This window comes from Lepidochelys kempii, chromosome 3 (genome assembly GCF_965140285.1).
Source record: "Lepidochelys kempii isolate rLepKem1 chromosome 3, rLepKem1.hap1, whole genome shotgun sequence".
Classification (NCBI taxonomy): domain Eukaryota; kingdom Metazoa; phylum Chordata; order Testudines; family Cheloniidae; genus Lepidochelys; species Lepidochelys kempii.
The window spans coordinates 90,509,616-90,534,192 of NC_136382.1; the positions used below are offsets into that span (position 1 = coordinate 90,509,616).

The window sequence follows — 24,577 nt, forward strand, 5'->3', positions numbered from 1 at the left end:
GTCTGGGCTTGTACACACAGCGGGTGTGTGGCCCTCTTTAAGAGCACATCACCTCCTGCCCCCACAGATGTGGTTTTGCCTGCATAGTGATTTTGCATTGACACTGGAAAGGGCAGCATGCTTTGTCCAATGCCAGACAAAAGCAGGTCAGGTTTTGTCCAAGTTTTGTCTGGCATTGAACAAAGCATGTCAGGTTTTGTCCATGTCGGGGAGGGACAAAGCACCTCAACAGGGGGCTGGCACCCGGCTCCAAAACGGACGACGAGCCTCGCTGGTTTACACTGGTTTAAGGTCCTTCAAACTAAAACACTCTTATGCTTGACTATGTGAACGCACGGAGTGAATCAGCAATAGCTCTTCCCGAGTAGTTTCCCATCTAAAAGTGGATTAAGAAGAACCGGAGCGAGACGCTCTTAGTTCAGAACGAGCGTCCACACGGGGCGCCTGTCACAGCTAATCCGAAGTCACTCCACATGTAGACAAACCGCAAAGGGCGGCTGGCGGCCCAGGTCGAGAACAGAGCTGCGGATGTGTCACGGCTTCAGCTCCTCCCCCTGGCCGGGGTGCGCCTGCGCGGGCCGCCCGGGTGGCTGGGCCGTGGCGGAGCGTTCCATGGCCGGCGGCGCGGGACCATGGCCGATTGCAGCGAGGAGCAGCGCAACGAGCGGGAGGCGCTGGAGTCCATCTACCCGGACTCGTTCACGGGTCAGCCGCGGGGGGGGGGAGCCTGGCTCGGGGAGCTGGCGCGAGCTTCCCTGCAGCGGGGCGAGGGTGGACCCGCCCCCCCCAGTCCTTGCATGGCGCGCAGCTCCCCGAGCGCCTCCCGGCTCCTGCGGCGGCGGCGTGCCCGGGCAGGGAGCTGGGGGTGGCGGAGCCGCGCTTTGGGTCGCAGCGCCACGCACTTAGCAGCGGGGCCCCCCACCTGGGCCGCTCTAAACAGGGTCCAGCGGGTGCGGGGGCCCCGCTCCTCTTTAAATACGCCGGTTGCGGGAGTCCTGTGGCGTTACCCTAGGCTTCCCCCAGGGCTGGGGGCAGCAGAGCCGGGCTGGCTTCTCTGCCCCCTGCCCCGCTGAGCAGAGCGGCTGGCTTGCGCTGGGTTAGTTCTCGCTAGCCCCAGGCTGCTCCCTCCCAGCCCCTCCGTAGGTTCCTGACCTTGAGTTGCTTTTTGTGGCGTGTGTCAGTCTGGTTTCTCTGACACCCCTCGCTGCTGCTAGGCCCCAGCACTCCTAGCTCACCCTGCTCCAGCAGGACGTGGGCGAGGATCTAGGGTGAGCGCCTTTGGGTGAGCCTTTACAAGCAGGGCTCTTGCAGACACCTGGGTGGAAATTAAAGACAAAAACGAGCCAACTTGGAGCCCTGCTCGGCTTTCTTTTCTCGTTTCTGATCCTCGCCAGGCGTGTGGCATTGCTGAGTAGGTAACAGATGGTCAGTTTGCCTCCATACTTGTTGCATTTCCAATGCCTGGCTTTTTTTCATAGTTTCCAACATCAGAATGGAGCACTGTGATTATCTCGTCTGTCATCCCTGTAAAGCACAAAACACAGAGCTTTTCCAAAACAATTCATTTTTGCTTATTGCTTTGTAATGACCTGTTAGGTAAAGGAAGTGGCGGTAAATCCAAACTCTTATTTGACAATTAAATTTGCAAGCGCTGGGGTGCTCTTTTTCAGATTCTTATTTAATTGTCTTGCTGCTTATTTCAGCCTTTTAAAATCTGTGTTGAAGTTATTTTAGCTTGTTAAGCCAAAGGTGTATGAATTTATTATCAGTGACTCAAGATGCAGAATCATAGAACATAATGAAGTCCTAGATTAAAGCTGTAAAATGCCATTTGAGCTGAGCCAGCTCACTGCTAGGATTTCCTCAAGCCCAGAAAAAAGTGTATTGTAGTCTGTAACAACAACAGGGCTTAGGTCAGATTTTCAGACTTTTTGGTGAAAATCTTTCACTTGTTTATACTCCTGAATAATCAGTGAAATTCACTCTATGACAGCCCACAGTCTGGATCTGCAACGAGAAGATAGAGTTCTCCTGTGGCCATTACTCGGGGTAATGTGCTACAGCCCCTCTGAAAAAGCTATACAACGAGCTGGAGCCACTAATCTGCAAAATTGTGGGTCTCGTGTGCCCATCCATCTTCCCAGTTATGCACAGTTGTCAGAAACCACCTTGTGGTGCCACGCTTCTAGGGGTTCCCTACATAGTACTCATAAAGTAACTGGTGGTTAGGACCTTGTTTTGAGGTCTTGGGTGAATTTAACTTTCATCTCTAAATTGTTCATGTCAGCAATTAATTGCCTTCACCTGTCATATCACTTCCAAAGTTAGATTGCTGATTCTTTGAGGCAGGATCCAAGCACTTCTGTTTGCTCTGAAAAGTACTTCCCACTTTTTTGGTGCCTTTTTAAAAATATCAATAGGAGCTGATTTCTCTTTTGTAGAGTTACTACATGTTCTTCTTAGAATAAAGATAGAAATGCACCCGTTGCTATTCTTCTGCTTACCAGTGAGACTGGTAATGAATAGGTAGTGAATGAGCAGCTGCATTTAGACCAAGAAAGCGCCTGGTATTCAGTATGCATATAATTAATTCATAAACAGACATTTTAACCTTTTTTTACTCAAATGATTTGTTCTCCTATATCCTCACATAGAAAAACTTAAGATTAGATTTGCACTGTATCTATATCCTTTTGGTGGACAAACATTTTATGTGAGATTGGTACTATATGTACACTCTGTAATAGCAGAAGAACAAAACAGATATTAAATCATCAAGAAGAGAAAATTGTTTATCTAGGGAAAAAAAATTAATGGATTGGAGGCTTCTTGTTAGAGACCTAAAGATGTTCCGGTTTAATGAAATAACAGAACCAAGGTAGCACCCATAGGCTAGTAAAGAAAAGGTGTCTGACTTTAAGAATCTCTCATTTATGTACTATTTCTTTACTTTTTTACAGTATTATCAGAAAACCCAACAAGTTTCACCATCACAGTGACATCTGAAGCAGGAGAAAACGATGAAAGTAAGTCGGTCATGGGGAAAACTTTTCTTTATAACTTCTGAAATTATAAGGCCTGATTGTTTTAAAATATTATTCCAAGTATCTGTGTCTATCTCTAGTAGATATAATGTGAAATAACCTGTTGTGGGAAATCTGGTTGTCCTCTTGTGAATGGGCTCTGAATATCAGGTAAGTCTACCGCTGTAGTTGGTGCTTCAGAATAGTTTACAATGATGTTTTCCTAGACCTGTTTAAGAGCCGTGTTAGTCTGTATTCACAAAAAGAAAAGGAGTACTTGTGGCACCTTAGAGACTAACCAATTTATTTGAGCATAAGCTTTCTTGAGCTACAGCTCACTTCATCGGATGCATTCAGTGGAAAGTGTAGAAGATCTTTTTATACACACAAAGCATGAAAAAAATACCTCCCCCCACCCCACTCTCCTGCTGGTAATAGCTTATCTAAAGTGATCACTCTCCTTACAATGACAGGTTTCAGAGGAACAGCCGTGTTAGTCCTGTATTCGCAAAAAGAAAAGGAGTACTTGTGGCACCTTAGAGACTAACCAATTTATTTGAGCATGAGCTTTCGTGAGCTACAGCTCACTTCATCAGATGTTTACCGTGGAAACTGCAGCAGATTTTATATACACACAGAAATCATGAAACAATACCTCCTCCCACCCCACTGTCCTGCTGGTAATAGCTTATCTAAAGTGATCAACAGGTGGGCCATTTCCAGCACAAATCCAGGTTTTCTCACCCTCCACCCCCCCACACAAATTCACTCTCCTGCTGGTGCTAGCCCATCCAAAGTGACAACTCTTTACATAATCAAGTCGGGCTATTTCCTGCATAGATCAAGGTTTTCTCACATCCCCCCCACCCCCATACACACACAAACTCACTCTCCTGCTGGTAATAGCTCATCTAAACTGACCATTCTCCAGGTTTAAATCCAAGTTAAACCAGAACATCTGGGGGGGGGGGGGGTAGGAAAAAACAAGAGGAAACAGGCTACCTTGCATAATGACTTAGCCACTCCCAGTCTCTATTTAAGCCTAAATTAATAGTATCCAATTTGCAAATGAATTCCAATTCAGCAGTTTCTCGCTGGAGTCTGGATTTGAAGTTTTTTTGTTTTAAGATAGCGACCTTCATGTCTGTAATCGCGTGTAGTCCTGGACTACTACAGTGCTAATAAACAATGGCCACATAAACACCACCCTATACCGTAAACCTACTGACCGCTATTCCTACCTGCATGCCTCCAGCTTTCACCCTGACCACACCACACGATCCATCGTCTACAGCCAAGCTCTGCGATACAACCGCATTTGCTCCAACCCCTCAGACAGAGACAAACACCTACAAGATCTCTGTCAAGCTTTCTTACAACTACAATACCCACCTGCAGAAGTAAAGAAACAGATTGATAGAGCCAGAAGAGTTCCCAGAAGTTACCTACTACAGGACAGGCCTAACAAAGAAAATAACAGAACGCCACTAGCCGTCACCTTCAGCCCCCAACTAAAACCCCTCCAACGCATTATTAAGGATCTACAACCTATCCTAAAGGATGACCCAACACTCTCACAAGTCTTGGGAGACAGGCCAGTCCTTGCCTACAGACAGCCCCCGCAACCTGAAGCAAATACTCACCAACAACCACATACCACACAACAGAACCACTAACCCAGGAACTTATCCTTGCAACAAAGCCCGTTGCCAATTGTGCCCACATATCTATTCAGGGGACACCATCACAGGGCCTAATAACATCAGCCACACTATCAGAGGCTCGTTCACCTGCACATCCACCAATGTGATCTATGCCATCATGTGCCAGCAATGCCCCTCTGCCATGTACATTGGTCAAACTGGACAGTCTCTACGTAAAAGAATAAATGGACACAAATCAGATGTCAAGAATTATAACATTCATAAACCAGTCGGAGAACACTTCAATCTCTCTGGTCACGCAATCACAGACATGAAGGTCGCTATCTTAAAACAAAAAAACTTCAAATCCAGACTCCAGCGAGAAACTGCTGAATTGGAATTCATTTGCAAATTGGATACTATTAATTTAGGCTTAAATAGAGACTGGGAGTGGCTAAGTCATTATGCAAGGTAGCCTGTTTCCTCTTGTTTTTTCCTACCCCCCCCCCCCCCCCAGATGTTCTGGTTTAACTTGGATTTAAACCTGGAGAATGGTCAGTTTAGATGAGCTATTACCAGCAGGAGAGTGAGTTTGTGTGTGTATGGGGGTGGGGGGGATGTGAGAAAACCTTGATCTATGCAGGAAATAGCCCGACTTGATTATGTAAAGAGTTGTCACTTTGGATGGGCTAGCACCAGCAGGAGAGTGAATTTGTGTGGGGGGGTGGAGGGTGAGAAAACCTGGATTTGTGCTGGAAATGGCCCACCTGTTGATCACTTTAGATAAGCTATTACCAGCAGGACAGTGGGGTGGGAGGAGGTATTGTTTCATGATTTCTGTGTGTATATAAAGTCTGCTGCAGTTTCCACGGTAAACATCTGATGAAGTGAGCTGTAGCTCACGAAAGCTCATGCTCAAATAAATTGGTTAGTCTCTAAGGTGCCACAAGTACTCCTTTTCTTTCTCCTTACAATGTGTATGATAATCAAAGTGGGCCATTTCCAGCACAAATCCAGGGTTTAACAAGAACATCTGAGGAGGGGAGGAAAAAACAAGGGGAAATAGGTTACCTTGCATAAAGACTTAGCCACTCCCAGTCGCTATTCAAGCCTAAGGTAATTGTATCCAATTTGCAAATGAATTCCAATTCAACAGTTTCTCGCTGGAGTCTGGATTTGAAGTTTTTTTGTTGTAATATTGCAACTTTCGTGTCTGTAATCGCGTGACCAGAGAGATTGAAGTGTTCTCCGACTGGTTTATGAATGTTATAATTCTTGACATCTGATTTGTGTCCATTTATTCTTTTATGTAGAGACTGTCCAGTTTGACCAATGTACATGGCAGAGGGGCATTGCTGGCACATGATGGCATATATCACATTGGTGGATGTGCAGGTGAAGGAGCCTCTGATAGTGTGGCTGATGTTATTAGGCCCTGTGATGGTGTCCCCTGAATAGATATGTGGGCACAGTTGGCAAGGGGCTTTGTTGCAAGGATAGGTTCCTGGGTTAGTGATCCTGTTGTGTGGTATGTGGTTGCTAGTGAGTATTTGCTTCAGGTTGGGGGGCTGTCTGTAGGCAAGGACTGGTCTGTCTCCCAAGATTTGTGAGAGTGTTGTAGATCCTTCAGGATAGGTTGTAGATCCTTAATAATGCGTTGGAGGGGTTTTAGTTGGGGGCTGAAGGTGACGGCTGGTGGCGTTCTGTTATTTTCTTTGTTAGGCCTGTCCTGTAGTAGGTGACTTCTGGGAACTCTTCTGGCTCTATCAATCTCTTTCTTCACTTCTGCAGGTGGGTATTGTAGTTGTAAGAATGCTTGATAGAGATCTTGATAGAGATCTACAACCTATCCTGAAGGATGACCCAACACTCTCACAAATCCAGACTCCAGGGAGAAACTGTTGAATTGGAATTCATTTGCAAATTGGATACAATTACCTTAGGCTTGAATAGCAACTGGGAGTGGCTAAGTCATTATGCAAGGTAACCTATTTCCCCTTGTTTTTTCCTCCCCTCCTCAGATGTTCTTGTTAAACCCTGGATTTGTGCTGGAAATGGCCCACTTTGATTATCATACACATTGTAAGGAGAGTGATCACTTTAGATAAGCTATTACCAGCAGGAGAGTGGGGTGGGGGGAGGTTTTTTTTCATGCTTTGTGTGTATAAAAAGATCTTCTACACTTTCCACTGAAGGCATCTGATGAAGTGAGCTGTAGCTCACGAAAGCTTATGCTCAAATAAATTGGTTAGTCTCTAAGGTGCCACAAGTACTCCTTTTCTTTTTTCCTAGATCTGTTACTTAAGAACTCTTAATCTACTGTTAATATGTTCTGATCAGTAGATTGTGACTTGCCCAATCAGAACAATTCCTTGTGCTGTTTAAGATATAGCTTACTGCTACCACTAAAAATGTAGTTGGTTGTTTGCTGGGTCTGGTCCTGTTTCTGTTGAAGTCAATAAGAGCGGGTCCTTAATCAGAAAAACATGACAGTCTATGGAAAGTGTAGATTTGAAGTGTATAGCAGTTCAGAACTGCAGGAAGCTCTCAGTCAGTCACAATAGTGGTTCAGTATGTCTTCATATCACATGCTGACTAGGTATTTACGTACCAAATATTGTGGTACAAATTTACATACCAAATGTGGCAAGAAATACTCTTGGTGGTATGGTGTACTGGATTGGCACAGTACTGGGACTCCTGGATTCTAATCTTGGTTTTGCTGCTGACCCACTTTATAGCCCTGGTCAAGTCACTTAATCTCTCTCTTATTTTACTCTTTAAAAGGGGATATTGCTTGCTGATCTGCAGTACCTCAGAGGAGTATTACATAGACTAATTACTGTTTCTAATGTGAATTGAAGGTGTAAACAGCCAGTAAGTGCCAAGAATTGTCTCCTGTGTCATGGGTAACTTTTATAGCACATCTGAGGGTTAATGATGAGTTGAGATTCATATGTTATATTCAAACCAACTGTTATAATTATTGTAAGGTGTTAGTTCCATTTTTAAAATAGATGTTGTTGTGGATTGTTAAACAAAACAAGATTGTTACTCTAATATAAACCTCAGCATTAAGAGTTAATATTTATGAAGTTTGAGGCCGTCACACTAAGATTGCCTTTTGTACCGTAGCTGTCCAGGCAACCCTTAAATTTACCTATGGAGAAAAATATCCAGATGAAACTCCACTTTATGAAATATTCTCCCAGGAGAACCTTGAAGATAATGATGTCACAGACATACTAAACCTTCTAGCACAACAGGTAAGGAAATTAAGACTATATTGACTCTCTTATTGATGTTGTTTCATAATTCATTGGTTTGAGAGGTGAAGTAGGCACAGTAAATTCTGATGCTAACCAAAACTTAGAAGAGCATATGTCTTACGAATTGATTTGTGCATTCTGCTGTAGGGAGTGACTTACATTAACTTGAGTTTAATTTTCCAAACCCTAAGACTTTGATTTTTGACCGTTATAAAAAGTTGTGTGGTATATATTTAAAACAAAACATGCTGATTTTTTTTTAAATGCCACGTAAAGATGCATGATCAGCCACGTAAAGATGCATGTGATCAGCCATATAAAGATGCATGATCTAGCTTTAGAAATGGCTCTGTTAAACAAGGTACAAAGAACAGCTAGTAGGATAATCAGAGGATTGGAGGGCCTATCTTATGAGAGCATACTAAAAGAGCTTGGCTTGTTTAGCCTGTGGTTTGGTCTATGCTACACAGGTTGATGTAAGGCAGCTTATGTTGACCTAATTATGTCAGTTCTACACTACAGCTTTGCTCTTGACTATGTAAGTGCCCTACTACCCCAACATAATAACTCTACCTCCACGAGAGGCACAGGGCTTATGTCGGTATAGTTAGGGTGACAGCAGCATTACTTACTTTGGCTGCTTGCTGTCAAGTCAGTTTCACGGCAGGAATCCTGAAATTGACAAGAAAGCAGAGCAGCTAGAGCCCAGCTGTCCCCTGAGGAGCTGGGGCGAGAAGCCTGAACAGCAGGAGCCTGCTTCCCGCTGGGAGCTGAAGCCAGAAGCCTGGGCCCTGGGAGTCTGCGCCTGGCCAGGAGCTGGGCAGCCTTGTCAGTTTCAGGGCTTCCTGAGCTGTGATATTGACAAGGCTGCCTGGCTCCAGGCCAGGGGAGGGCAAGAAGTCGGAGCAGCTGGATCCCGCTCCCTGTGAGCCAGAAGCTCCAGGTGGCTTCACCTCACTGCTCCCAGAGGGGGAGGAGGGGGCAGTCTGCTGGGAGCCTGGGCGGTAGCTGGGGTCCCAGCAGGGAGCTGCCAGCGGAGCTAAGAGACCGGGTTCTCAGCACCCCATACTGCCTGTCTTAGATTGGTGGAAGCGCTCCTGGTGAGGACATGTACCACCAACCCAAGGAGGGAAGTGTGAACATGCACCACCATGGTAATTACTGCGGTAAAGTTGATCTAATGTATGTCGACTTATGTTTGTAGTATAAACATACCCTAAGAAAATGAAGTCTGCAATGGGATCTGATTGCTCTCTAAATACATTAGGGGAGTAAACACCAGGGAGGATGAAGAGCCATTTAGTCCTTTAGTGTATGTTAGCACAAGAACAACTGGGTATTAACTGGCCATCAACAAATGCAGGCTGGTAATTACAAGATTTCTAACTGTCAGAGAAGTGAGGTTCTGGAACAGCCTCCCAATAGGAGATGTGGGGCAAACAACTTAGTTTTAAGAGAGAACTGGACAAATTTACAAGTGGGATTGTATGAGAGAGGAGTTTGTGATGGTGAGGAGGCAGGGCTTGGCAGCTGCAGTCTTGGGGATCCTCTCTCTGGTTCTTGTCTGATATTTCCTAAAATCTCATGCTTAAGGACTTCTGCCAGTCACTTGCTGAGATCAGGAAGGGATTCCCCTACTGCCCTGCCCCGCCCCACCCCACTTTTCTTTTTTCTTTTCTTTTCTCTGAAGCATCAGAGATGGCTATGACTGGACATAGGACATTGGATGGGCTGGTGCTTGGAGCTGGTATCAAGCATTCTTTCTCTCAGGTGTCTGGCTGGCTGGTTGTTCACGTATTCAGGGTCTAACTGATCACCAAATGTGGGATTGGGAAAGAATTTTCCCCCAATTCAGATTGGCATTGACACTGGGTTTTTTTCTTTTTGCTTTCCTCTGCATTGTAGGTGCAGGTAGCTTGCCAGGATCATCTGCGTATATTTCGCTTAATGAATACCCTGCCATTGCAGAGGTCTGGAGCACTGGTCCCTCCTATTCTCTGCCAGTGGCACATAATAGTTTAGTCTACTGTGGGCTGTAATTCTTTGGTCTAATTTTGGTTGTTGGGTTTAGTGTGTCGGTGTTGGGTGGTGGTGGTGGCCTGTGATCTCCTGTATATCAAAGGAGATGATCTAGTGGTCCCTTCTAGCCTTAAACTTTGAGTATGACAAAGTAAGGTTCAATTGCCCCCTGTGTTAGGGTTCACAAACACAACAACAACAGCTCTGAAATGGGAAGGCTCTAAATAAATTGTTTAACACCTCTCCTGCTCCACAACTTTTGCCTGGCACAGATGCCTTTGATTGTATTTAACAGTTTTGTGTAAATAAGTTGCCAGGTATTAAGACTTCCAAAATACAGGAAAACCCGCTAGGTCTTTGGACAACTAGAGTATAGGAAGTATTAAGGCACTTAAGAAAGAAACTAAAATCAAGATAAGACCTTGCTATTACCTGAGCTAGCTGAACGATCCTAGCATCCATGTTTCTCGTAGGACTGGTAACAGCAGTGAGGACTGGGGACACAGTGCAGAAATGTGGTCTTCGCTACCATATTGGCTTGTACGGGCAATTAGTAAGCACCTGTGGGTATGTCTACCCTGCAGCTGGGAGCGAGCCTGCTAAAAATAACTGTACAGACGTTACAGCTTGGGCTCTCAAGCCCACCCAACCCCCTGGGTCTGAGCCTCGAGGTACTAACCTGAGTCTCCTCCAGAGCCACATTGTCCACTTCGCTATCTTTAGTGTGCTGGCTCAAGCTCCTTTAGCACGAGTCAGCCTACTGGGCTGGAAGGCTTGCTGTGAACTGCAGTGTGTGGCTCCAGAAATTCATGACTAGGGAGTTCTATCCCCACCTGCTTTAAAATTATTTAATTTAACAAATGAGTTTGGGTTTTTTTGGTTAATTAGCAGCACCCTGTATCCCCTTCCTGCCAAGAGTGCGGGCTATAATCAGATGGTATTGGTAACCTGTTGTGAAGATAGTGACTAGGGATGTAAAAGTTTAACCAGTTTAACAGATAAGCATCAGTTTTGGTTAATGGTTAAACTCCACTGCTGGCCCCACGTGGCAGGCAGTGGGGTCCCACATAAAATGTGGGGGTGCTGCAGCACCCCCTGCACCCTTAGTTCACCACCTATGTGAACTCCTAAAGGGTTACTCATTTAACCAATAGAATTTTAATAGGTTTAACGATTACTATTTTTAAACCCTATTTACATCTCTAATAGTGACCTGAGAGAACAGTGTTGATGTTTACTGCTCTTCCCTCCTCTCTCACCTGGGATCATTTTAAGTGGCTTAAACCCAGTGAAATAAATTTGACTAATTTCCAGAACTGGTGCAAGGCAATTCAGCAGTGAAACTTGCATTCCTACAAGACTAAGCATAAGCACTTTCCAAACAGGCATAATGTGTAACCTCTCTGTCCATGACAAGTTTGCCTAGTGAATTGCCTGTCTGAGGCTGCCGCCTTTTATGTTGCAGGCAGAAGAGAACTTGGGGATGGTAATGATCTTCACTCTAGTGTCAGCTGTACAAGAGAAATTAAATGAAATAGTGGATCAAATAAAAACAAGACAAGAGGAGGAAAAGAAACAGAAGGAAAGAGAAGCAGAGGAGGCAGAAAAGGTGGGTGAAGTATTCCATTTTCTGGCTTTCCTTCCTAAAGGTGCTGTGGTTGAGGTAGGATTGATTAGCAGTAGTATTGTCCCAGACACACAACAGGCAGAAGCAATATTTAAAACTTCAGAAGTAGCCACACATTGAGCACAACTTCCGTGATTTATTAAATCATAAATATTGCACTTTCCAGGTTGAACTTTTCTGGCATTGCTTTGAAAGGTTTGGGGATGTCCTCTGACTACTTCTCTCCCTTTGGACCCCCAGACAGCACAGAGAGTGGACACTGACATCATCCCTCTAGCCAGATATTCTTCCCTGAAATGAGGGAGTGCCCACTTAGCGCAGAGCTGGCGTTAACCAGCGCCATGCCATCCTCCGTGTGGCTTTCATTTTAAGTGGAAGGAAGGGATGAGGAGCAGGAGGGACTAGAGTATATTGCATTACCCTCACACTGTTCTCAGATGTTGTACGGTCCCTGTGGGACCGTGGCCAGCTGTTGAAGGTTTGAACAGCCTATACAGTTTTCTGATGCTTCCTCTCTCTCCTTTATAACATGAATGCAACCAAGAAGCGGGGCAACTCCATTCCTCTGTCAATTGACTTGATGGAAAGGAAGTTGGATGGCTCAAACTCTAGAGTCAGCCAGACCCATTAGCCTCTTCACTGTAGCCTGGTATTTGTTTGCCACCACTAAGTAGCTCTTCCCCTTCTCAAGATGTGTTAGAAGAAACTCCACCACTGAGTTTTCACTTCCTTCTTTTGGTAGCAGCTAGAGGGCTGTAGGACTCCATATCCTTTCAGTTTGGATCCCATCACTATAGGTCTGTTCACACACTCATGCTCTTTGGTGTTTCCCAGATATTTACACCTCAGAGTGCACTGCATTTCTGAAATCCCAGATTACGAGCTTTGGCCATGGGCTTTTACAAGCACAAAGCACTCTGGAAGCCCTATCGTATGGAGGAATGTGATTGCACAGTAGGGTCATTATGTAGTTGCCATGGTGGAAGGAACAGTTATTCTCCTCTTCCTCCATGATAGAGGAGAAGTCTTGCTGGTCATATATGTCACCCCCCTGTGTGGTACAGATATTAAATATAAAGTGTTCTGTGGTTTTAGGAATTTTAACAACAAATATTCATATACAAAGCATATCTGTCCAATCCATCCTTAGCGCTCATGTACACACCCCTTTTTCATTGTGACTTGACCTAAACCACTAACAAGGTGCACTACCCACCTGTGTATATGCTGCTTTATCTTATTGGTATTACATTATAGATCCAAATCAAAACAGGAATTTTCTACAATAGTCTTCTGTGAATAAATTTGCAAGCCACACATAAAAACGACTAAGAATATCACACTTTTCACTTTCTTATTGTAGTGGGGGTTAATTTGCTATAAGAAACCTAGTTAAAATTGGTGCCTAGTAGTTACTGCATCTTGGCATACAATAATTTCAACCATAAAGAGAATATTAATCTTAACTCTTTGCTTTGCCACTGGAATCGTAACTTTTTTTTTTCTTTTACAGCTATGTTTCCATGGCACTCCTGTTACAATCGAGAATTTCCTAAGCTGGAAAGCAAAGTTTGATGCAGAGCTCCTAGAAATTAAAAGAAAAAAGATGAAAGAAGAAGAGCAATCAGGCAAAAATAAATTAAGTGGTATGACTTTGCAATTTTCTCCAAGTTTGCCAACTTATCAGACCAGTATGTCAAATAATGAAACCATGTCCAAGAATTTTATTTTTTATAGTAAAAGATTAGTATAGTATTGTCAGATGCGAATCAAGGTCTGATTGTTAACGGGGAAGATTTATCTTGTAAACTAAGCATTAGCTTCTTATTGTGGTGCCTTAGAAAGGAGGCTTGAGCATTTGTGTTGGTGCAAGTGTGAGTAGTCCATTTCTCACACAAGACCCATTCAAGCATCAAGGAATGGTGAGGAAAATTGGAAAGGGGAGGAAAATGGAGAGTGATATGATAAGATAGTCTGTGTTGCGCTGGAACATATACAAAAAGAAAAGGAGGACTTGTGGCACCTTAGAGACTAACCAATTTATTTGAACATATACAGTAACTCCTCGCTTAACGTTGTAGCTACGTTCCTGACAAATGCGACTTTAAGTGAAACAATGTTAAAGTGAATCCAATTTCCCCAGAAGAATTAATGGAAATAGGGGTGTTAGGTTCCAGGCAAATTTTTTTCACCAGACAAAAGACTATTGTGTGTGTGTGTCTCTCTCTCTCTCTCTATATATATATACATACACACACACACACACACACACAGTATAAGTTTTAAACAAACAATTTAACACTGGAACATAGCGATGATGATTGTGAAGCTTGTTCGAGGTGGTGAAGTCAGAGGGTGGGCTATTTCCCAGGGGATGCCTTACTGCTAAATGATGAACTAGCAATTGGCTGAGCCCTCAAGGGTTAACTCGTTGTTAATGTAGCCTCATGCTCTACAAGGCAGCAGGAATGGAGGGAGGAGAGAGAGCATGGCAGACAGAGACACACACCCTGTGTGAGAGAGAGATGCGCATTGCTCCTTTAAGGATGCTGACCCCACTCTAAATACACTGCCTTTTTAAGTTAATCAGCGAACTGAGATGGAGAAGTTCCCTCCGTCCTGAGCCCTGTTGTGTGTATCCCCCTGCTCTATGGAAGATGGTGTAAGCGGGGTGCAGGAGCAAGGGGGAGGGGGACACCCTGACATTAGCCTCCCTCTCCCTCACGCACCGATGTGTCCGCCCGCCCCCCCCCCCACACACACACAGCAAGCAGGAGGCTCTGGGGAGGGCAGGAGCAGCACATGGCTGTGGGGGGAGGGACAGCTGAACTGCCGGCAATTGATAGCCTGATGGCTGGCTGCTGCACAGGGAACTTAGGGGAGCGGGGAGCTGATGGGGGGCTGCCGATCCACCCTGGTTCCAAGCCCCCACCAGCTAGCTCCAACGGGCTGCTCGTCCTGTAAGCAGTGAACAAAGTAGGCGGCTGCCAAACGACGTTAGAAGGGAGCATTGCACAACTTTAAACGAGCATGTTCCCTAATTGATCAGCAACGAAACATCGTTAACCAGGACGACTTTAAGTGGGGAGTTACTGTAGATTGCCAGCTCCACATTAAATTATTTAGTTGAATGTAGATGTTTGTATTGTTTCTGGTTTGTTACTGCAAAATAGTGATATATTTGTTAATGCATGAGACAGGTAACCAGTATAAGGAAGACACAATGTCTTGTCCTCTGAGAGGTTTAGAAGCAGGGTTAGGTGGTGATGCAGTATTCTTACTGTCCATATAATTCAGTTTGATCTGGCCATATGCCATAAGAGGGAGCAAAGTGACTATCAAATGGGCAAAGCCTGAGTTACCAGTAGGAATGGTCTATGCGGAAAGAAATTTTCATTCCCAGACAACTGCACAACTTGGTTGTGGCTGGAGAGGAGTCGTGATTATGGCCTATCATTGACCCCTTTCCTCCAATGGGATTACAGCCTTGTAGATCCATATCTTTTTTTTTTTTAGGGCCATGCTGGCCCACTGAAAGTATCCCCTCCATGTTTAAAATCAGGGCAATGCTGCAGAGCTTGGCTCCATGGCACAGAAAGGGTGAAGACAATACAGAGACTTTCTGCTGGTTGACCTCCCACACAGTTAAACACAATTAAAATGATGCATTTTAAGCCAATTTGCTTGTGCATGAAGAGAACCAGGGTTGTGCCCACAAAGCAAATACAAACGGTGACGCTTGTGTGAAATAGATTGATATCAGAGATGTGGCTTCAGATCCTGAGGTATTGACTTTGATGGGAGTTTGACTGAATAAGGACCTCTGGATTTGGCCTCTGCAGTGTCAAAGAGTTTTTTGCAGTGTAGTTGTAGCCTTGTCGGTCCCAGGATATTAGAGAGACAGGGTGGGTGAGGTAATATCTTTTACTCAACCAACATCAATTGGTGAGAGAGACAAGCTTTCGAGCCACACATGTAACTTGTGAGGATATATGTTTTTTAAAAATTTATTAGGCTAAATTAATGGAAATGTATGTTTGAAAGGATTTTGCTAAATCTGACATGTTTTAGAAGTCGTGTAGTAGCAATACAAATATATACTTAAGCAATTTAATATGAACATTAGGCATGTTAAATGGTTTTCGAGTAGACTGTAGAATCAGTATAAAATGAATTTCTTTAAATTCTCAGAAGATAGGTAATGTGAGCATGGAAAGATTCATGTCCATTTTTACAAAAGCTTCCATTTTACTTTACATGGACACATGGTAGGAAGGGGAGTCAAATACATGTTGAATGCAACAAACATGGGCCTGATTGGCCCAAGTCAGTTCATGGAGATGACGATTTGACCTGTTGCGCATAAATGTGATAGATCAACAGCACTATATTCTTCCTCCTTGACACTTCAGGAGCATTGTGTGTGACCTCCAGGCAAAACCAGAGGAGACAGTGGGGGTATATCCTTTCTCTCAGCGTTGATTTCACCTGAAGCTGCATTAATTCTTGCATGGAGCTCTTTTGCAGAGCCTGTCTCACCTGCAAGGGAAGGAATCCCAGAAAGATGGACAACATCTGCCCAGAAAGCTTAAAATTTAATAGATGAGATAGGCAAAGAAGTAACTGGTCCAAGTATAGTCTGAGGAAAATGCCAAGGGTACACAAATTATCAAATATGACTTCGATGTTATTTAAATATCAAAATTCTAAAAGGTTTTAGAGAAACAGCCGTGTTAGTCTGTATTCGCTAAAAGAAAAGGAGTACTTGTGGCACCTTAGAGACTAACCAATTTATTTGAGGATGAGCTTTCGTGAGCTACAGCTCACTTCATCGGATATCCGATGAAGTGAGCTGTAGCTCACGAAAGCTCATCCTCAAATAAATTGGTTAGTCTCTAAGGTGCCACAAGTACTCCTTTTCTTTTAGCAAAATTCTAAAAGACTCTTACAAAATTTCATGTTGCCTGGTTTTAGTAACTACATTCCAAGCTATCACTAATTTTAATATTTATTATTTCTTTTAGGAAAACAACTATTTGAAACAGATCATAATCTTGACACGTCTGACATTCAGTTCTTAGAAGAAGGTAAACTTCTGGTGTTTTTTTTTTCCATTATTTGCACTGTTGAAAGACTTGTTTAGAAATCTGACTAAACTTCAAATTGTGCAGCTAAGTTATGGTTAAAGCTAAGATTTTGTCACGTTATTTTTAGTAAAAGTCACGGACAGGTCATGGGCAATAAACGAACATTCACAGAGCCCATGACCTGTCCGTGACTTTTACTAAAAATAACTGGGTGGGCAGAGCAAGGAAGGGGGCAGGAATGGAGTCCCTGTGGCCGCAGCAGGGTTGCAGCCACGGGGTGGACTCAGCCCCCGCTCTGGAGCTGGCCGCAGCTACAGGATAGAGTGTGCGGCCCTGACTGCAGCCACCACCAAGCCCCAGCTGCAGTGGAGGATGGGGGTGTATGGCCCCCACTGCAGCCACCAGGCTGGGGCATGTGGCCTTGGCTGCAGCCCCTGCCAAGCCCAGGACTCCGTGGGGCTGGGGTGTGTGGCCCCAGCGGAAGCTGTGAGACTGGGGCTGCATGGTCCTGATTCCAGCCAGCCCCAGTTGAAGGGCAGGGGCATACAGTCCTGTCTCCGCCAGCGTAGAAGTCATGGAGTTCCCGTAATGTCACCGAATCTGTGACCTCCGTGACTAAATCGTAGACTTAATTATGGTTAAAAGCTGTCTTAAATGTTTGTTTAATGTGGGGAGAACTTCTTTAGCAGAAATATTGCAAAGTAGTGTGTTTTTTTTAAAAAAAAAAAAAAAAACCAAACAAACCCAAAACACTTAGAGCATTAGCAAAATATGTCTTCTTCTAAATCCGCTTTAAAAGGGTTTTAAGTTAAACCAATGTAATTTTCTCATGTAGCCAAGGCCTTATTAACTCAGTCAGTTGATGCACAAGAAGCAATAGAATTCAGCTGTCTCTTGGCACCTTAAAGACTAACAGATTTATTTGGGCATAAGCTTTTGTGGGTAAAAAACCCACTTCTTCAGATGCATAAACTCCATGTTTTTTACCCATGAAAGCTTATGCCCAAATCTGTTAGTCTTTAAGGTGCCACCAGACTCCACATTGTTTTTGAGGATTCAGACTGACACGGCTACCCTTCTGATACTAGCTGTCTCCTGGCTTTCTTGACTCTTTAGGTCTTTTGGAAGTAAAAAAACAGTAAAATCTTACTTTGTCACTGATATTGGCAGATAACTCTGAACGCACACAAGTAGAAGAGGCTGTTGAATTGGGGAGTGTATATTTTTATGCAGGTCCTGCCATGTTGATGATATCATCAGCAACTTTTATAGCAGAAGAATAGACCGCTATGTACAGTTTATTTAAAGGCGTTCGGGTCTTCAGCAAGTTTTTTTTTTTCCTTCCATGTAAATGACCTTTACTTTAAAGCATTAACTTTTGAACCATATGGTGGCCCTAATTCAGTGTGCATCTGGTCCTACTCCTGTCAGTGACCAAACGCCAACTGACTTCAGTAAGAACAGGATCTGGCCCTAAATGAGGATGTTGCTCTGCTGTCCTCTACCACGGGCACAGCTGAGGTGTGCATGACAACATGAGACTGAGTAAGAAACTGCAGTTTAGTTTTAAATAACTCCACTTTAATAGCGTGCCATATTGTAATTCTGACATTAATACACAATGGGAAGGGGGTGGATAAATCTCAAACCTTTTCTATATTATTACCTTTTAATTGAAAACAGATGCCTCCTGTGAAATACTTGCAGGTGAGAAATCTAAGCCTGGGATTGTTTTACGTGGCCAGTAGATGTCACCATTGTTCCATGCAGACCCAGTTGTGACATACTGCAGGTTTTATCAGTCATTTTTTAGCTGTCTCAGAAGGAAATATGAAAATGTACAAAGCTGCACTTCCAGCATCTCTCTGGACTAGTCTACACTAAAGTGCTAAAGTGGTGCAGCTGCACCGGGTCTGCTGAAGATGTTCTCTGCCAAGGGTGGGCAAATTCTTTGCCACATCTGGGTTGCAAAACTGTATGGAGGGCCAGGTAGGGAAGGCTGTGCTCTCCCAAACAGCTTGTCCCCCCTGCCCCTATCCGCCCACTCCCGACTACCCCCCTCAGAACACCCGACACATCCAGCCTCCCTGCTCCTTGTCCCCTGACCGCCTCCTTCTCCCTCCCCCCCCACTCCCCAGAACCTCCATGCCATCCAACTGCCTCCCCCTCCCTGTCCCCCGACAGGCCCCCCAGGACTCCCACGCCTATCCAACCCGCCCCTGTTCCATGTTCCCTGACCGCCCCCCTGTCCCATGTCCCCTGACTGCCCCCCGGGACCCCCTGCCCGCTATCCAACCTCCCCGCCCCCTTACCATGCCGCTCAGAGCGGCAGAACTGGAAGCCGCACCACCCAGCCGGAGCCAGCCACACTCCCCGCGCGGAGGCATGTTTGCGGGGGGGACTGCAGGAGAGGTGCCAGGAGCTAGCCTCCCTGGCCGGTAGCTCAAGGGTCAGGCAGGACGGCCCTGTGGGCCGGATGTGGCCCCCAAGCCATAGTTTGCCCACCTCTTTTCTATGCTGACTGGAGAGAGCTCTCCTGTCGGCATAATAAAACCACCTCTGAGAGGTGGTAGCTGTGTCCACACTGACACTTAGGTCAGTGTAACTTAACATTGCTCGGGGGGGGGGGGGGTGTTCAAACCCTGAGCGACATAAGTTATACCAACATAACCTGTAGTGTAGACAAGCCCTAAAACTTGCTATGACCACCACTGAAACCTTGAAACGATGGGGTTATTGTTTGGTTTTTTGTGTTTTTTTGTGGAAGTACAGGTGTTTAAATTTTATCTGCTCTGCTTTTTCCCATTAGACATAATCAGTGATTTAAATGTAGAACTCTTGAATATATTTTTCATGATTTTTTCCCCATAAGTCTGGCCTTAGCAGTTACTTAAAATATAATTTTATTTTTCATGTGTGTAACCAATAAGAAGGATCGACGTATGAAAAAGGGTGGTTGGCTTTAAAGAAAAATTTGTCAGGTTTTGTTGCTTCCTTGTAAATCTCATATAGCTTTGCAATTTTTCCCTCTGTGTAAAGTAACTGATACTGCTTCAGGAGCTAAATTCGTTTGGAAAATTTCAGACTGTTGCTTGGTGTGCTGAGAAGAGGGAGGTTTGAGGCATATGGAAAGAACTTATGTTGGTCTAACCAGCATTCTTCTAAACTGCTGTAGGTCACATGTTCTCAAATAACATTCCAGTAGTTGCTGTCCTGAAAGCGACGTGTGGCATTATCATGTTAGACGTAGTGTTTGAGATGTTGTGTTTCTAATATTCCCATAGGCCCATATTTTGCATTTAAGCCTAGAGTGTCTTCATACACATGTCCCTTTGATTTTTTTTTTTAATTTATTTTCTTATTTACACTTGTGTTTGCAAGTTTGGGGCCATACAGACCTTGCAGCTTCCAGGAATTGATGCACTTATCTTGGAATGAATCGGATAGTTGCCATCTCTTGGAACTAGCAGCGGTAACATCAGTTCATCAATTGGCTGTGGATATTTTACCTATGTCACAATCAGCTCTGTTAAACACTGGGGTGGGGAAAGCATTGTTATTCTAGTTAATCAGAAATGAGGGGTGGGGGTTGTTCCTCCACCTCTCCCCATTCTGTTCAAGTCAACATGTGTGAACCAAACAGTAAAGTTCATTAAATTTGGACCAGCATCATGGAATAACTGTAAATAATTGGTACAGGGGAATTTGTTTTCTGTGGTGAAGCAGAGGACTCAAAGGTTCTTAGACAATCTGATCTTTTCAGCTAGGTCAGAGGTTTTCAACCTTTTTTTTTTTTCATTTGCGGACCCCTGACAAATTTCAAATGGAGGTGCGGACCCCTTTGGAAATCTTAGATGCAATCTGTGGACCCCGAAGGGTCCACGGACCACAGGTTGAAAACCACTGAGTTAGCTGATGGAGAAGCATCAGAGCAACACGTCTTTCTTTTCTGTCTGAAGAATGAAGGAAAAACCCCTAATTTTCTTTTTCCTGTTTCCATAAAAATCCATAATAAAACACTGTTTTATTTCCCCCCCCTTACAGCTGGAAACAGCGTGGAAGTGGATGAATCCTTGTTCCAGGAAATGGATGACTTGGAGTTGGACGATGAAGAGGATGACCCTGATTACAACGCTGTTGATTTAGATAGTGACTAAACTGAAATTGCTGAACTGGCTGTTTCATTGGTATGCTTGGACACATGTAGGGAGAAAGAGGCAGTCAGGAAAGCCACAGCATCTGTGGCTCTACCAAGCATGTATTGGTTTTCATTTTTGAAGGAAAAAAACCAAACTCTTTTAATTTCAGGAGAATACTCTTCTGATGACTTTCATCATAATTAATAAATTGGCTTTAACATTTCAAATGTGAAATGTTAGGCATATTGTTAACCTGTATGAAGTCTAGAAACCCAGACATCTGTTCTGTTCTCCCTTCCCACCTCAATAACTGCCCTTGAAGAGATCAGACATGCAAGGTGGAAAGGTGCTAGGGCAGATGCTGCATGGGCGGCAGTACAAAGGTGTGCTGAGCACCTGTTCTGTTCTCTTCAGCCTGAGATACGTGTGGAAGTTCTGGTGAAGAAATGGGGAGTGCTTACTATAAACCTGCTCTATCTGTGGGACTCTACAATGCTTCGTATACAATGTATTAATGATGCTTGTAACCGTTCTCATTCATTAACGGCTAGAGAGAGACTGACTGGTGGTGACCTTCCAACTTCACACCACCTCCTCAGAGTTCCATGTTAGATGATATCCTTCCTCTTCCCCATACTACAGCAGCACCACCAATAACACTGCTGATGTTAAAGATAAAATAGTTTCTGCATTAGAAAGGCGATTTGATAACTTGGCCATTGCAGGATACATAGGGTTTAAAATTGACATCTTGGGTCCGATTTTTTTAAAAGTAAAACCAGAGCAGTAAAAACCCTTTAATTGCTCTTTTCAAATTTTAACTTCCTTGGCCATAATCCAGACAAGAATTTGGAAAAAAGTTCTAAAGGACATGGAGGCCTTAAAATAACTTTCAAACGTTTGATAGATCAGTTTGAAAGGCAACTTCTATTTTGAACTTGTGCAGTAGTTAACCTTTATTGAAAATGTTATAAAAACAATAATTTAATTAATGGGACTTATTCTGTACGATCAGCAGTGTACAAGACCACACCATTGTCGTTAAACTTGAGTAACAGTTCAGAATACTGTCTCTCTTAGATACCATGGCACCTTGTAATTACTAGGTGTGGCATTATGTTGAAGTCAACCGTGGTGAAAAGTCTGTTAGTGCAAGATAGAGCAAAAAGATCCAGCCAAGCTGCAGGAACCAACATGCAGATGTTAGCTCAGCTGTTTCCTTGGGGTTAGAGTGGCATCAGCTTGCTCTGTGCTTTGCTGCACTGTTTTGTGTTCCACAATAGTACAGCTAGGAGAAGAGCAGTAGGATTGCTGGAAGATCACAGGCTATGGAGAGAGGTGCGAAATGGAAGACTATTGCTAATGAGAGGAAGATGTAGCATGTGAGTGTGGGTCGAAGAGTAAGGAGGATGCTGTATTTTCCTTAGAAGAAGGAACAGGAAAGCATTTTAAATGGAGAAATAGAGGAAAGTGAATAAACCAAGGCAAGAAATATAAGCAAAAGTGGCTAACTGAATTGGGGAGGGAAGGCTAGTGAGACATGGAGGGAGGGGAGAAGACACTATTGTAACTCCTCTGTGATTATAGATCAAGCTGCAATAGATGTTTGCTATTGATCATCAGTTATAAATGAAAATCCAAGGATCTCCGTGTTGCTAAATATTTTAGCAGGTTTACTTCTTGTTTATGAAGATACGATCTCGCTTCCTCTGATGGAAAAATATTCATAATGTAATATAATATTTTTCAAAGATGACTTGAGGCTCTTTTGAATAAAGTAGTTTGGGATACTGTATACAAAAGGAACTAAGTACAGGTATGCCTTGTTATCGTATGAGTGATTGTTCAAACAATAACTAGGCGTAAAGCTAATTTCAAGACACAGGTCTCTGAATAAATTGGGATCAGGGAGCTGCCAAGCCTCTAGATGATGGAGGTTTGTGTGTGCACTCTAAATTTTAATGTATTTTTAGTATGACTATTTTAGCTATCAGGGCTTCAAGCAAGTTAATTTGTTTGTATGCAGAGTGTTTACTGCTATTGCCACATTTGCTCTGAGAACTAGAAATATTTAACTTTTAGTTACATATTTAGAAATGGGAACCTTCAGCCCAGAAGCCCCTATGTAGCATGATACTGTCACATTCTGGGGTGCATTTCAGAACTGAGGGCTTGTCCCTGCTTGCCCTGCAACCTTGTGTGCCTCAGTGCTTTACTGTTGTAGCTCCCAGTCTGGGCCACCCCCAAACAGCCTGCCAGCATCCAGGTCACACTCTGAGTGTCCACATATAGCTGTACGCTTGGTCCAGCAACTCTGACCCCAGCAGCCTCTCAACAGCATACTAGCCCCACACTGACTTCCAGCAACCTTGGTTACTACTTTCAGGATGGCCCCGACACGCTCCCAAATGTTGGACTGTTCAGATATTAGAGGTCCTTTGCAGCTGTAAGGGGTCAAAATTCAGCTGTTTGCTATTCTCCTGGAGTTACCAAACCGTTCAGTTTAAACACAACACTGGATTAGTTTGTAGTTAGATAAACTTATTTCATTTTTTAATCTTAAAATAGGTTTTAAGTGAGTACAAGTGTTAGGTATTAAAGTCAGGAATGGTTACAAGAGAAATAAAGACAAAATGCTTTCTAGTAGCTAAAACTTAACAAGCTAGACTTGGTTCAAGGTAAAATCCTTACCGCAGGTTCTCAGCAACACAGATGACCATATTCTCTCTTCAGGGTTTCCCCTCAGAGTCAAAGAGGTGGTTACTGTGTCTCTCTTAGGTGAAAGAGACACAGAGGCAGGGAGAGATCTGTTGGGGGTGTTTTTGCCTCTCACTTTTATAGTCGAGTCACCCTTTGCAATGGATTCTTCTAAAGATTACCCCTTAAAGCAAAGTTTATTCAAACAGTAAAGAAGGTAACATGGAGTTGGGTGGTGAAGGTGGTTCCTTGCTCTTTCTTCTTCCCTGTGTATGCTGAAATGCAGATTTGCCTTATCTCCTGCCATTTCCCGTCTTGCTGTCTCAAGGATCCTGTTTACTACTTATATGTACATTGAGGGAAACACACATTTTGTTGTGTAGGATAAACCAGTTGAACAACTTTTGCCAAGGCAGGGCTGGGTGGGTTTGAATATGTGCTGACAATATCATACAGGGGGCATTTATAACTTTACATATAATGTTGCTACATGTAGTAAGAAGATGGCCTGAAACATAAGGCCTTGTATCAGAGGCCTGGGATAAAGTAATGATCATAACTTGCTAATATAAAGCACAGTTAAGTTGTGAGCAAAAGGTAGGCCCAGATCACAGGATCTGGCAAGAACAGGGCTGATATTGCAGAAACACATATTCCTAAGTAGTGCTAGGCATAAGCATATAGATGCAAATGCATTCCAGAAAGGTGGTACCAGAACACCTTGATGCCAGCACATTCCCCAACGATAACAGAAACACACTGACCCATCCTGAAGATAAGGTCAGGATGACAGTATGATGGATAGAGATGTTTGGATCAAACCCAACACATACAAGGTAATTGGTGGCACCCTGGTACATCAGGGTCAATACGTAATTTTTTGCATTGGTGTGTAAGAGGTATCTCAGAGGGAGTGTCTTTGGCCAGCCGAGGGAGCAGTGGAAAGTCCTGCCACTGACTGAGCTGCATCCATTGTCACGAGCATACATGTGCTAGTATCCTTGTAGAGTCTGCCAGGTGCTATTCCTGTGCTTCATCGACAATAAACCTGGCTGTGCGCCTTCGCTGCTAAA

General features: G+C 43.9%; 1 protein-coding gene across 1 annotated transcript; it reads left to right on the forward strand.

Moving 5' to 3' along the window:
• The first annotated feature begins 553 nt into the window (after nucleotides 1-553).
• On the forward strand, nucleotides 554-24,577 carry RWDD1 (RWD domain containing 1). Its single transcript, XM_073337137.2, has 7 exons — nucleotides 554-705; nucleotides 2,961-3,026; nucleotides 7,802-7,932; nucleotides 11,420-11,563; nucleotides 13,095-13,227; nucleotides 16,606-16,668; nucleotides 20,713-24,577. Exons 1-7 carry the CDS (start codon nucleotides 633-635, stop codon nucleotides 20,823-20,825), a joined length of 723 nt encoding a protein of 240 aa, XP_073193238.1. The 5' UTR covers nucleotides 554-632; the 3' UTR covers nucleotides 20,826-24,577.